This window comes from Sturnus vulgaris, chromosome 3, assembly GCF_052056855.1.
Source record: "Sturnus vulgaris isolate bStuVul1 chromosome 3, bStuVul1.hap1, whole genome shotgun sequence".
NCBI classification, from domain to species: domain Eukaryota; kingdom Metazoa; phylum Chordata; class Aves; order Passeriformes; family Sturnidae; genus Sturnus; species Sturnus vulgaris.
In genome coordinates, this window is record NC_142245.1 from 6,316,300 (window position 1) to 6,330,042 (window position 13,743).

Sequence of the window (13,743 nt, forward strand, 5' to 3'; positions counted from 1 at the left end):
TTAATCTCTTCCAGTTAAGAGATAGTAACAGCATTAGACAGTGAGTGTTATCCCCCTTGTCACCACACCTGTTTGCTCCTGGGACACTTTGTTGCTCTGAGAGCTGCAGGCTGCCCAAATTGAAAGGTGAATTTCATTGCTGCAGAGCTGCAGCATTGCAAAATGAAGAGGAGTTTGTTCAGTGAGTATTTAATGTAAATCTCTGCCAGGAGAGCAGGTCTGGCAGCACCCCTGGCAGTCATTGACCTCCTGCTGCAAAGGAGGATCAGTGGTGAGGCCAAAGGTTGTATCCATGGAGGCAGACCTGATTTCACCAGAGGGGTTATTTGAATACACATCCAGGCCAGGAAATTGGGACAGGACAGAGTCAGGAAGATGTAATCACTGTTTCATGGAGCACTTGAGTCGGTGTGGTGGGAAATGCACTGGAGGATGTTCTCACTTGGACATTGAAAGTAATTAAAATAGGAAGTAAATTTTGTTTACTTAATACAAGCCAACCTCGTGTGTTTCCTTTGTGTTGGAAAACTGTAGGTGGAGAGAGAATTGTGCTCTGCATCTGCCGAATTTGAGGATTTTGTGCTGCAGTTCATGGATAGGTGAGTGAGCTAAGGGTAGAGGAAAGCTTGGTATGAAGAACTTTATAAAACTTCCCAGTTTCACTTACTAACCCTGCCCTTACTGGGTTTGTTTGTGTAGGTGTTTTGGACTTATAGAGAGCAGCACTTTAGAACAAACCAGAGAGGAGACTGAAACAGAGAAAATGACTCATTTGGAGAGTCTGGTGGAACTGGGTCTCTCTTCAACTTTCAGTACAATCCTTACCCAGTGTTCAAAGGATATCTTTAAGGTATGTAGAACATGGAAACTCGGTTTTGGCAACAACTGGTGTGTTCAAATTCTTTCTCCTTTGTGAATGTGAATTTCCACATTTAACCAAGGAAAGGGCTGAGGGGGCAGCCCTTTGGTTCATGATTTTATCTGCATCCTGAAAACTGATGATAAGCACAAGAAGAAATCATTCCAACAGTTTTATTTGATCCCTGTATCAGTTTAGGTTGTGGATTTTCATGTCTTGATGATGCTGACCCACCCAAGCTTTCCTTTTGTCTCCCCCTCCCTGACACTTCTTCAGCTGGGCCAAAGAGGCTGTTCAAGAACTGTGTGGTTAATGGGATCAGAAAAATTACCTGGATTAAAATAACTCAGAGGGAGAGGGTGAAGAATCCAGGTTATTACATGGACAGCTTCTTTCCCTTTAGTTTGGGTTACCATATTTCTGTTTAAAATAAATGTTTACTTGAAGATGCCAGATTTTGTACATTTTGAGCATTGGCACTTGGGTATGATTTCTGTTTGGAATCTTTTGGTAAATGCAAGTCTTAAGTTAATTCTTTGTTGTCATTAAGTATTTAATTTATGTTTTTCCTGCTTGTCCATTATTAAAGTATTTGTGGGATCTACATTTCATATAGTTGAGCTTAGCTTGCAAGGTTTTAGTTGGAAATAATCTTCTCTAAAACTACTTAAATAGTTGCTAATTAATTCCCTATTTATTTGTTAACCAAGGGATGTCTTGCCTTTCCTTCGCTGTGACACGTGAAATAAGTTTTCCTGTCATCAGCCTGTGACTTATTCCTGGAAAATATTCTGTGTAGATTTTCAGAATCACCCTAAACTTGTATTAGTCATCAAGAATTATCCACCTCCTTTCTTCCCAAAGAGAACATTTCAGGCTTTCCACGAAGCTGCTTTCTCTGTCTCACTATTCTGATTCTTTTTTTCCATGTGAATTGTGGATTTCTGGTTTAAAAGGACTCATGGTTATATAGAGATAACGCCTTCTGTGTTATATCAAACGTTTTGGGGTACCTAATTTGTTTGTTTTAAAGCAATATCCATCCTTTTGTCCTCATTTTTAGGTTGCCTTGGAGAAGGTTTTTAACTTTGCTGTTTCAAATATATTTGAGACAAGAGTTGCTGGTCGAATGGTTGCTGACATGTGCCGAGCTGCAGTAAAAGTGAGAGAAAATCCTCTTAACTTCACTCCCTCTTTAAAAAAGAAAATATCTAATGTTGCTGCTTTTTCCTGTGTAATATCTATTTTCTTCTTCATGTAAATACAGGTGGCTCTTAATATTCTATCTTGTAAAATTGGCTGGTTGCATATAGCAGTATTTCAGGAGGTTAATTCACGCAGTATTTATCTTGCATTTATGTTAAATTTAGGTTTTACTGACTGAAAATCATGGAGTCAGGCTGACTGTATGTTGAATTGGAGTTGGGATGCAATCTAGCCTTAGATGTTTATCAGTGTGTGTGCTGAGCTCCCTCAGGTATTTTGTTTTAAAATGGATTTTTTTTTATGGTGCTGTTTGCAGTGCCGCCCCGAGGAGTCCTTGAAGCTTTTTGTACCACATTGCTGCAACGTCATAACTCACCTCACAGGCAGTAAGTTTCTAACATTTCCAGTCTTACTGGCTTGCTTTTGGGCTGATTTTTGTTAAGCATGAGAAGAACATCTAGAACTTCTGGGTGTTTTCCACAAGTTCATTTCAGCAATGGACAAATCCATTATTCTCTCTGGAAAACCCAAAGTGACAATGGTGTAATTTCAAGGCCAAAATCTGTCATGCTGCAAGACCACAATTCCTTAAAAATGTGGCATTTTGCAATGTCATTCCTCAGTTTCAGGATGGTACATTGGCTAAAGTGACTTCCAGCTGGACATGGGTGCAGTGTGAGTTAGAGGGTTGGGAGTCAGATTTTGGGATGGAAGCATCTGGATTCTGATGCAGCTTGTTTGGAAAACTTGGCCTGCAGCGTGGTGACAGCAATGCTTATCCCTTGTTCCTCTAGATGATGATGTATTGCATGATGAAGAACTAGATAAGGAGCTGCTCTGGAATCTTCAGCTTTTATCAGAGGTATTCCCAAAAACGTTCTTCCCGTGCTTGTGTGTCACTGTGTCCTTCTTAATGCCCCTGAAAGGAGGAAAAAATAAACTTCTATTAAAGCAATGTGAATGTTGTATGAATGGCACAGGAGAGCTTCTGGTTTTTACCTAACTGTGAATGCAACATGAGTGGCTGTTGTTTGAAGCAAATAAACAGTGTTGTATATGGTATGAAATTAAAGCAATTACTGAGGGGGAGTGAAAGAAGAGGGATCAGTGCAGGGAGAAACACAAGAACCTTTTGGAAAATAGAAATATTTTACAAATAATTCAAGAAAATGCAGGAGTATTGCTAGAAAATTCAGGGTGGGTTCAAGCAGATGGCATCACTGAAAGCTGTGGAAGCACCAGTTCATGTGGGAGCTGGAGGATGGAGCCTGGCCCAGCTGGGCTGAGCAGTGGGAGCCTGTCCAGCCCTGCAGCACCAGGCTGATGTGTGCAATGTGTCTCTGTGTCCCCAGATCACTCGAGTGGACGGCAAGAAGCTGCTACTGTACAGGGAGCAGTTTGGGAAGATACTGCAGCGCACCCTACACTTAACCTGTAAGCAGGGTTACATTCTGTCTTGTAACCTACTGCACCATCTTCTTCGTTCTGCTACACTTATCTACCCCACAGAGTACTGCAGTGTGCCAGGTGGCTTTGACAAGCCTCTTTCTGAATACTTTCCTATCAAGGCAAGGATTTTCATTTATTTAGGATTAGAGGATTTGACTTTTTTTTGTTGTCTTTTTTTGAAAAAAGCAGTCGTACGCTCTATGGTTTTATTTGGAGATTTCTGGATGATGGTAGCAGCAATGGAAAGTGATGCTTTGGGCTTTGAAATATAGAGCAAATGACAATTAATTTAAAGTATATTGATAGCAAAAAATGAATACTGACTGTTGTTTAAGTGGTTTTATAGTTTTGAGTAGTTTTATGTGACTTACTAGTGGTTTGTGATATGTGTTTTTTACCATGATTGCATGACTACAGTAAGTTAATGGACAGCAGGGAGATGTGTTTTACAGGTCAGCAGAATGACAAATAATTATTCTCCCATGAGCTTGAGATAAAATGAAAGCAGAAGTGGCAATATTGAAACTTACTGAAACTGTTGGAAGTCATGTGCTGCTCTGCTGTTAAGACTTGGAGGTCAATTTATCAATATTCCAGTTTAAAGGCAGCAATTTTCAACTGCATTTTGTTGAAAAGTGTTTTTACATAATTCCCAATTGCAGATAATCTCTTATTACTGAAAGTTAGTCCAGTTTTGTAACTGGTGAGAGCACCCATTTGGGCCAGTTAATTGTTTAAAAATGAGCAAAAATATCCTAAATGCCAAACACCAAAACCTCCCCAAAAAGCCAACAATCGCACAATTATTTTAAATTCCTCCCCTGAAACCGAAAAAATTCACAATGACTTTGCTGTTCTCTATGAGACTATGAAAATCTGAGTTTTACTTAAGAATGTGTCTGAATTTCTGTCTAGTCAAAGGAATAATTAAGTTATGCTTCAATTAGACCAGTGCAGTCCTTTTCTTTTCAGTGCTTTCAGATATGTTTTATTTTCTAGGTATGTATAGACATATATAGGATTGGGATTTCTGTTTGATTTTATGGTGGTGATGTTTTTTTCTGGAATTGTCAGGATAACTACTTTATAGCAGTAGTTAACTTGACATGTGTCTGGGGTTTTAAAAATAATATTAAATGGTGTTTTTTTAAAAACACAATTCAAAAAGCTTGATTAATAAGAAATATCTTTATTTGCTGCAGGACTGGGGTAAACCAGGTGACCTATGGAACTTGGACATCCAGTGGCATGTTCCTTCATCTGAGGAAATAAATTTTGCTTTTTATTTGCTGGATACATTCCTGCAGCCTGAGCTCACCAGGCTGGAGCAGTATGCACTTGGAGAGCTGGAAATGTCCAGGTAGGATGGAGAAGAATGTATCCATTCCTAGCAGTTACTGCCAGTCACACAGGCAGTACAAAAATTGAGAGGAAAATACTATAATGTTGCACTTTGATGTTATTTTGAGATTTCCAAAGCTCCTTCTTCAGCTGAGACGGCATCAAGATTTCCCTAAAGTAACACAGGAAAGAAATTGTTCACAATTTGCATTTTAATTTATCTCCAGACTGTAAAATATTCCCTCCACAAGTATTCCCTCATTCTCCCCATGGAGGAAAGGAATTGTCTTGGCCTTGGAGTAAGGAGTTATTCCATGGGTTTTATCTGAGATTTAGATAAAATTCTTCAAAGCAATTTTCACATTAGTTTATCTTACCTGCACAGTTTTGAAATCTCCCATGTTTGCCAGAAAATGAAGTTAAATATTGGGGTTTGTAAACAAATCAGGTTGTGTCAGAAAAGCCCAGCTTGATTTCTGCAGTGCTTCCTTCTCTGTTTAGAACTGATGAAACTAAAGAAAAAACTTCCCATAAAACTTCACAAAAAAGATGTGGTTTGTCATTTGTGTATTTCCAAGCCATTAACAGAGAAATAACCAGGTTTTCCTCTTTGTTGAAGAGATGATGTGCAGCAGTGTCTTGCCATCGTGCACAACTGCCTGATTGGCTCTGGGAACATTCTGCCTCCTCTCAAAGGAGAAAGGGTGGCTCATCTGTAAGTAACATTTCTTTTGTATCCCAAACATTCTCAGGGATTATGTTCCTTCTCTGGGTTTTAGTGCTGTTCTTACTGCTGTTCTCACACAGCTGCTGCTAGGAGCTGGCTTTTAGGGAACACTCATAGCAAACACCAAGATGCACAAAATTCAATTGTCAGGAAAGGACTCAAACTCTCCTGTCCTTCCCTACAACAGAGACCCATGTGGATTTCAATGAGTGTGTTCACAGAGACCAAATTCCTGCCTGTTTAATGGAACTGATGAGGTTCTTTTAACTGGGAAATCAAAATTCTGGGTTCAAGGTGTCCTTATGGTGTCCCTGCCTCTGACAAAGTCTGACCCAAAAGGATGGTTGATTTATAAATGTGAGAACTAAGACATATTATTACTAAATCCAGAGGTCTGTGTGCTACTGGCATGAAATTTAACTTGTTAAAATAATTAAATGCTAGGGAAATGCACATACTTCATTATTTCTGTGATGTGTAATAATTCTTAGTTTGTTTTCATGCAGAGTCCCAAGTCTGGTGTCTTTGGAAGAGACAAAGCTATACACTGGTGTTGAATATGGTGAGTGTCTGTCGCTGTCTGTTCAGGTAGGCTCTGTGTGTTAATTTTATTTTTGTAAAAACAATGGGTTCTTTTGGAGACCATAATTTTGATTCTTCTCTTCATAGAAATGGGTTTTTATGACCAGCACCAGAGTTCTTTGTAAACACAGTTTTATTTTCAGCAGCAGTACACGAGATCTGCTGCATCAATTTGGCTGGGGATGGGAGCTCTGTGTGTTCCTCACTTCCCATGTGCTAAATGAACTGCCTGAACTTAGAAATAAAACCAAATATCAAGGCAGATAAAGAAGGTTGTGTATCTATAAAACCCAAGCAGCTGAGGTGATAAATTGTTGACAGCCGTGTCTTTAAATATAACAAATGGTTATTTTTATAATAGTTCATACTGCCAGTTCTGAATAGTCTGCTCTGGCTTTCCACAATAAATTACTTTTTATGCTGTTGTATGATTATCACAAAATGTTTTTGTTTTCTTTTAGATTTATCCAGAGAGAATTACAGAGAAACAATTGCAAGGGTTACGAGGAAATTGCTGCGTAAGTTTGATCACTGCTGTAACTAAAACCAACTGTGTCAAACTTCAGTGTGATTTTATAGATGAGGAAATTGTATTGTTTACTTTGCCTGTAACTCTGAAAGTTAAACTTTGCAGAAACAAAATTATTGCTCATTTTTAAAGCTCTTTTCCTGTCTGATTATACGTTTCATTTCTCCCAATTGCAGGTTACATTCTTGATAATTCAGAAGATGACACCAAGTCTTTGTTTCTAATAATAAAGGTATGCTCTACATTTGTAAAACTTAAAGCAAGATGACTTGTTTTGCAAAACAATCACTCTTACCCTCTCTTTCTTTCCACAGATTATCAGTGATGTTTTGCAGTTCCAAGGGTCTCACAAGCATGAGTTTGATTCACGATGGAAAAGCTTCAACCTAGTGAAAAAATCAATGGAGAACAGGGTCAGTGACTTGGCTTTGTGAAGCTTTGGTTCCTGAATTGCAGATCTGATACTGAAATCTAAACCAAAGGATGCCTTTTTTTACAGCTTCAAGGAAAGAAACAACACATCAGAGCCTTGCTGATCGACAGGGTTATGCTGCAGCATGAGGTAATTCTTCCCCTTCAATCCTCACTAATTTGCTTGAAAAGCTGCTCTGCATAGTTAGCTAAATGTCATCATAACAATATTCCTGCACTGGTGTCTTTGTATGTGTGAAATGTAAAAACAATCTGTCCTTTCTTTGTGCTCCCCATGAATTCAGCTGAGAACTCTGACAATGGAAGGCTGTGAATACAAAACTTCCCACCAGGAGATGATCAGGGATCTTCTGTGTTTGTCCACGAGTTCTTATGGGCAGGTGAGGAGAGATTAATGGGGTATTTTGTTTTTTTTAAACAAAATATTTTAAAACTGAGATTTATGGAGTATTTGGTTAGTCTCTTCAAGTGGTTCTACATCCTAAATCTGTTGTCCTGGCTGTTTGCTTTTCAAATGATCTTAAAACCACCTAGTTTCTGGCAACAGAAAGAATCTTCTGTAACTTTGTAGCTGTTCTTATGTAAATGCCAGAAACAAGAAGTAGATTTTTATAAACGGGGTGGGATGTTTACAACCTTCCACGAATAATTTTGTTTCTGTGCACAAATACATGATAAAAACTTCATGCAGATATAAGTGAAATGGATGAGGATGTTATTTTTATCTAGAAAATTTTTTTGTTTCAGGTCAGAAGTAAAGCTCAGCAAGCATTCTTCACAGCTCTGGGAACCTACAATTTCTGTTGCAGAGATATCATTCCCTTAGTTCTGGAATTCCTGCGGCCTGACAGACAAGATGTCACTCAGAAGCAATTTAAAGTACTGCCTCATTAACTTGGTTTTGTGGCTGTCTTTTGAAAGTGTTTTTACATGAGAATTTTTAATGGGGAAAGTGGGATTTGCATGTTTATCAGCATGACTGATATTTTCATGGTTAATAGGTATGACTGTTGGAAGGAATTATTTGTATTAGATCTATTTCCAAGGGAAATACTGTGCTTATATATGTTCCCTGTGTGCTCAGGTATTACCAAAATGTGAGTTAGAACCTATTTTTAAGTTATGGAATGGAAATTGAGAAGCTGTAGTCAAGGTGAAGCAGTTGTGAATCATCTTCTCTAACATAATTGAGAAATCAGGCAGCCAATCTGTGGATAAATTAATTGGCAGGGCTTCCAATCTCATTAAATGAAGAGTGCAAAATCTTCAGTAATTTGACAGTGAGGCTGAATGTTTATGGACATTTTAGTGATTTGGTAGCTGCAGTGAGTTTTTATTCTGTGTGGGTGTGTGTGCATGTTGATATCACAGATGAGCTGAGCTTTAACCTTCCCAAACTCAATTTTCCATCTCTCAGGGTGCCTTATATTGTCTCCTTGGGAATCACAGCGGGGTGTGCTTGGCCAATCTGCACGACTGGGACTGCATAGCACAGACCTGGCCAGCAATTGTCTCTTCTGGGCTTAGCAAAGCCATGTCCTTGGAAAAACCATCCATAGTCAGACTCTTTGATGACCTAGCAGAGAAAATCCATCGGCAGTATGAAACCATTGGACTGGATTTTGCAGTGAGTGATCAATTCCCTGGTGTTCAGGCTTGTCTGTGTGGACAAGGAAATTCTGCACTCTGCTGATTCCAAAGCAGAGATGTTGAAAACTTGTAAGTTCAAGTCTCAGATTTTTGCACTGTCCATCAACAGGTTCCAGAGAAATGTATGGAGGTGGCTGTGCTGCTGCAGAAGTCAGGACAGCCAAGTTCAGAGTTCCCAGCCCTGGGATCAGAGGAAATCCAGTTGGGAATTCAGCGACAGAAGGAGAAGAACGCTGAGGCTCTGAGGTGAGTTCAGCTTCCTTGAACTGCACATTAAATATCATCATCCAAAGTGGCTAAACTGAAAAATCCAGAATGTCCAAGGATTGTTGGGCTGCACCTTCTCTCTACACTTCTATTTCCTCTTTGCCTCTTCCTTTTCACCTTCACACACCCTTGGTTGAGCAACTTCTCCTCTATTTTTCAGTGGATTTCTCAATACTGTGTGGTTGATAACTCCCTCTCTTTCTCTCAGGAACTATGAAAATTTGGTTAACGTGCTGCTGGACTGTGTGGAACAGAGAAATCTGTAAGTCCCCCTTTTTTTGTGCATGAAAGTGTTTTTTCAGGGTGGATTGGAGATGGTTGCATGGATCAATATCCAGGAGGACAGTTACCATGGTCTTGGACTTATTTGCACTGGGAGCTTGATTTGTTAATATAAGGCATCATCACATCTTGGACTTGAGCTTTTTTCTGTATTAGCCTGACCTGTTACTGAGGTTTTTCATATTCTTTTAATTAAAATGCTCTGGTTCTGTCTGTAACAATGACATCAGAATAGATTCTAATTGTTCCCATAATATTTGTGTTAAAAAGAGGGTTTTAAAAACCTATATCTAAAGGTATTTTACACAATGTATTTTATATTTACACCTCTTTGTTCCCAGAACACTGAAGGTTTCCCGAAGTGAGTTAAGCTCGTTGATTACAGTAGTGCCATTAATTTATGTATTTACATAATCTTAATACATGTAATAATTTCTGAGTAAAACCAGTACCATAAACTTTGGTATTTACACTCTGTTTTGAATATTTGGGATTTTTTCAGACCCTGGAAGTTTGAGCACATAAGCATTGGCTTCCTGTCCCTGCTGCTGAGGGATGACAGGATCCTGCCTGCCCGTGCCATCAAATTCTTTGTGCAGTGTCTCAACCACGACGCCATAGTGGTTCGGAAGGTGAGCCCAGGAGAAGGATTTCCTTTGGCTCTGCAGCTCTTGGGGCTTTACATCGGGTGCTCCTGGGGTTTTACTGGGATAAAGCACAAAAACAGAGGTGGAACTCCCTCCTCCCCCTTCCAGGCATGCACGTGTACAAAATTGCCAGTCCAAGAAATGGCAGTCTTGGCAGTGCCATGTGTAAATCTGTAAACTGTGAGCATGTGGGATGGGCTGAGTCCTTATTTATTGCAGAGCTCTTTTGTAGAATTTCTTTTGCAGATGGCTGCTCTTCCCACCTGCAGTTTGTTATTTGAAGGGAGCCATCGATGTGTTTCTCTTGTTCTGTTGCTGCCTCAGTGAGGCTCAAAACAAACCTTCTTTTCCCCCAAGAAATTGTTAAAACAATATTAAATTCAAATTCAAATAAAACCAAAATTATTAGGGAGGCTTTTCTGGCCTATAAATTAAATCATGTCCTGTGTCCCCTGAAATAACCATAAAATGAAATAATAAAATGAAATTTCCTTATGGGTTCACTCCAGTGTTCGCTGGCTTTTTAGGAATGAAGAGCCACATCCTTCTGAGGGAAATGTATGGAATGAGTGCATTAATGCCCATTTTTTACTTTTCTTTAGGTGGCCATCTCAGCTGTGGCTGGGATTCTTAAGCAGCTTAAGAGAACACACAAGAAAGTGCCCATCTGCCCATACGAAATAAGTAGGTTTTATTTAATATCAGACATATCTTAGATTTATCCTAAAATGCTTTTAAAAGCTTTTCTGGTTAAATTAAACACAGAATCATGAGCTTTTCTTTTCTCTCTGGTTGTTAATATTCTAAGCAAATATAGATATAGAAGTAGTGTAGTATCATATAGAAGTAGTATAGTATGATATAGAAGTAGTATAATTGCTAATTTTTCAGTTTGGGGTTTTTCTTTTTTGCTTTTGGGAGTTATTTTCTCCCTGAAAAACCTTGTAATTTGTGAGAACAATTTGTATGTCTCCTTTTTAATTTTTTATATATTATTATCATTTTTCTTCCTGTTAATTTTGATTTTCCTCTTGGATCAGGTGGGAGCCCGAAGCCTTCCAGCATCCAGGCTGGTGACAGAGCTGACAACCAGTGGCTGCACTACAACAGCCAGAGCCTACCAAAGACCAAGGAAGCCTGGGAGTCCTGCTGTTTTGTGGAGAAAACACACTGGGGATATTACACCTGGCCCCAGTGAGTAACAATAGCTGAGGGAGAGTTGAGAGAGTCAGCAGGAAAAATTCTGTGCAAAATAAAACCATTTTATTGTGGATTTTAATTTTTCTTATATATATGTATTTAATTTGATTAAACCGCAAAAAAATGCAATTTATTTTGTCTTTTGTGCTCCTTGCTTGTTTTACTGTTTCTGGGTGGGTTGCTTTGGGGCTTCTTGTTTATTATTTCTTTTCTACCCATTTCTCTATATATGGGCTATAAGCACAAATTCCATATGGCTGTTTAACTGCTGCTGTTGAAATGAATTATTCATATTGGAAATTAGATCTATGTAGAGTATTCTATCCCTAATAATTCTGGATTGCTTGTATAGCAAAACCTTTAATAGCAAACTTCATTCTGTTGTAAATTTTCTTCTTTCACTTTCAATCTTTTGGACTTGAGGATAAGTTCTAGTTAATATTGAGAATGTAGAAAACAACACTATAGACAGCAACAACGTGTGCTAGTGGATTTTTATTTTTTCTTTTAATTTTTCATTGCTTATCTTTTGTTTTTAATATTCAGAACTATGACAGTTTATGCTCCAGTTGAGCAGCAACCAAAGCTTGGGCGAAGGAGAGATGAGCTGACAGAGGTAAGAGCTGCAAGTTTGTGATTTTTTTTTTTTTTTTTAATAGTACTTCTCCTTTCTTCTCTTAATATTGTCCACAGATTACTGTGGAGATCCCCACAAAATGCTTTAAATTGTAATTTTTAAAATTCTTATTGTGTCAGCATACCAGAAGGAGTTATTATTTTACTGTATTGCTGCTTTTCTGTCAGGGATCATGGAATAATTAATGAGTGCTTTCTTGTTCCCTTTCAAATCATGATCAGAGCTGAGAACAAGGTCATTAATGACAGTGGGAAGGACTAATTTTTAGGACTTGATAATTCCCTATAAAATGAAGGGGGAAATGGACAACCAAGGCATTTCTTTCCTTGAGAATGCAAATGAAACACGACACTTGTGAAGATTGGGATCTCACTGTGACAAGCAAACACCTCAAAGCTAATCCTTTTTTTTTCCTTCCTATTACAGGCAGAACAAATTATATATGATCACTTTTCTGATCCCAAGTTTGTTGAGCAGTTAATAAAATTTTTGTCTTTAGAAGACAGAAAGGGAAAGGACAAATTTAATCCTCGCAGATTTTGCCTCTTCAAGGTAAGGAGAGTTCAATCACATCACTAAACTGTTCTCATTTTGTAGACAATTCCCAGAGCATGGAAAAGCCACAGACTGCTGGGCTCATACTGTTGCAAAACGTTGATTTTTAAAGCTGCTCTGGGTAATTCTCTTAATCCTCTCTTCTGATTAACTACTTAGGGAAACATATTTAGAGTATTGTAATAGTCTGAAGGACACTGGTGTATAATGCTCTCCAAAAAAAAGCAAAGTAATTTCACTTTCTGCACATTCCAACTCAAGGGTTTCACAATTTATGATGTTCTTGGGAGGACAGTGTTTTAGATAGTTCCTGAAGACCCTTTCCCCTCTTGTTTTCCAGGGCCTTTTCAGGAACTTTGATGATGCCTTTTTGCCAGTTCTTCAGCCCCACTTGGAGCAGCTGGTCGCAGACTCCCACGAAAGCACCCAGAGATGTCTGGCTGAAATCATAGCTGGCCTCATAAGAGGATCTAAACACTGGACCTTTGAGAAGGTGCTGGAGCAATATTTTTGAGTCATTCTTGGAAGTTAAAGTAATTCTGAATTATTAACCTAATTAAAAGTTGAGGCCTTGATGGCCAAACGTGGAGCACATTTCATTGCTCGGTTTGGTGCTTCTTGCCAGGTGTTAGGAAAGTGCTCCAGTATTAAAACTAGGAACATTTAGCTGTTAAGGAGATGGCAAAGCTGATGTGGTTTGTAATTTCTGATAGGAATAAGTGCTTATGTCCACCCTGGACTGCTAAATATTTAATTCAGGCCTAGCTGTCTATGCCAAAAGATAATCCTGAGAGAATCAGTACAAAAATAAAGAAGTCATTTTAATATCTGGGCTGGGTTTGAGATCCTTAAATAGCAACATCTTGTCTCCTGTGTTTTTCCTGGGCAGGTGGAAAAACTTTGGAAGCTTCTGTGTCCATTGCTTCGAACAGCTTTATCCAACATCACAGTGGAAACATACAATGACTGGGGCACCTGCATTGCCACCTCCTGTGTGAGTATCCCATTTTTTTGTCTCCTAAAGCTGGATCCACTGTGGATTAACATTCCTGCAGTGAACTGGGAGCTGTGGTGCTGGGCAGTAGGGTCAGTGATAGGTCACAAATATCTTGGGTCAATAATTCTTTCACATCACTCAGCAGAACTCAGCGTAGTTTGTCAGCCAGAGCCCTAATTAGGAAAATTCAGGTGTGGTTATTCAGATATTTTCAAAATGAAGCTGAAATTCCTTCTCTTCTAATTGCATTTACCAATTCATTAAAACTGTGTATAGTTTTCTTGAGTTTTTCTTCTATTGAGGTTCACTGTGAAAACATACTGAATGTTGCTTTTCTTTAATAAATAAACCCTAGGGATGCAAAAAAATCTCTGTCAATACTT

The 13,743-nt window shown here is 38.7% G+C and overlaps 1 protein-coding gene across 1 annotated transcript in view; it reads left to right on the forward strand.

Moving 5' to 3' along the window:
* PSME4 (proteasome activator subunit 4) overlaps positions 1 to 13,743 on the forward strand; it is a 43,225-nt gene that overhangs the window by 19,326 nt on the left and 10,156 nt on the right. Inside the window, exons 13-37 of the mRNA XM_014895143.2 lie at positions 535 to 599; positions 700 to 850; positions 1,923 to 2,021; positions 2,382 to 2,451; positions 2,860 to 2,927; positions 3,418 to 3,633; positions 4,717 to 4,874; positions 5,475 to 5,570; positions 6,089 to 6,144; positions 6,626 to 6,682; positions 6,870 to 6,925; positions 7,008 to 7,106; positions 7,193 to 7,255; positions 7,410 to 7,505; positions 7,873 to 8,004; positions 8,543 to 8,752; positions 8,885 to 9,021; positions 9,251 to 9,304; positions 9,827 to 9,956; positions 10,574 to 10,655; positions 11,012 to 11,165; positions 11,718 to 11,787; positions 12,235 to 12,360; positions 12,704 to 12,856; positions 13,253 to 13,357. Of these exons, the coding sequence (XP_014750629.1) occupies positions 535 to 599; positions 700 to 850; positions 1,923 to 2,021; positions 2,382 to 2,451; positions 2,860 to 2,927; positions 3,418 to 3,633; positions 4,717 to 4,874; positions 5,475 to 5,570; positions 6,089 to 6,144; positions 6,626 to 6,682; positions 6,870 to 6,925; positions 7,008 to 7,106; positions 7,193 to 7,255; positions 7,410 to 7,505; positions 7,873 to 8,004; positions 8,543 to 8,752; positions 8,885 to 9,021; positions 9,251 to 9,304; positions 9,827 to 9,956; positions 10,574 to 10,655; positions 11,012 to 11,165; positions 11,718 to 11,787; positions 12,235 to 12,360; positions 12,704 to 12,856; positions 13,253 to 13,357 (2,703 nt within the window). The remainder of the gene's footprint in view (positions 1 to 534; positions 600 to 699; positions 851 to 1,922; positions 2,022 to 2,381; positions 2,452 to 2,859; positions 2,928 to 3,417; positions 3,634 to 4,716; positions 4,875 to 5,474; positions 5,571 to 6,088; positions 6,145 to 6,625; positions 6,683 to 6,869; positions 6,926 to 7,007; positions 7,107 to 7,192; positions 7,256 to 7,409; positions 7,506 to 7,872; positions 8,005 to 8,542; positions 8,753 to 8,884; positions 9,022 to 9,250; positions 9,305 to 9,826; positions 9,957 to 10,573; positions 10,656 to 11,011; positions 11,166 to 11,717; positions 11,788 to 12,234; positions 12,361 to 12,703; positions 12,857 to 13,252; positions 13,358 to 13,743) is intronic.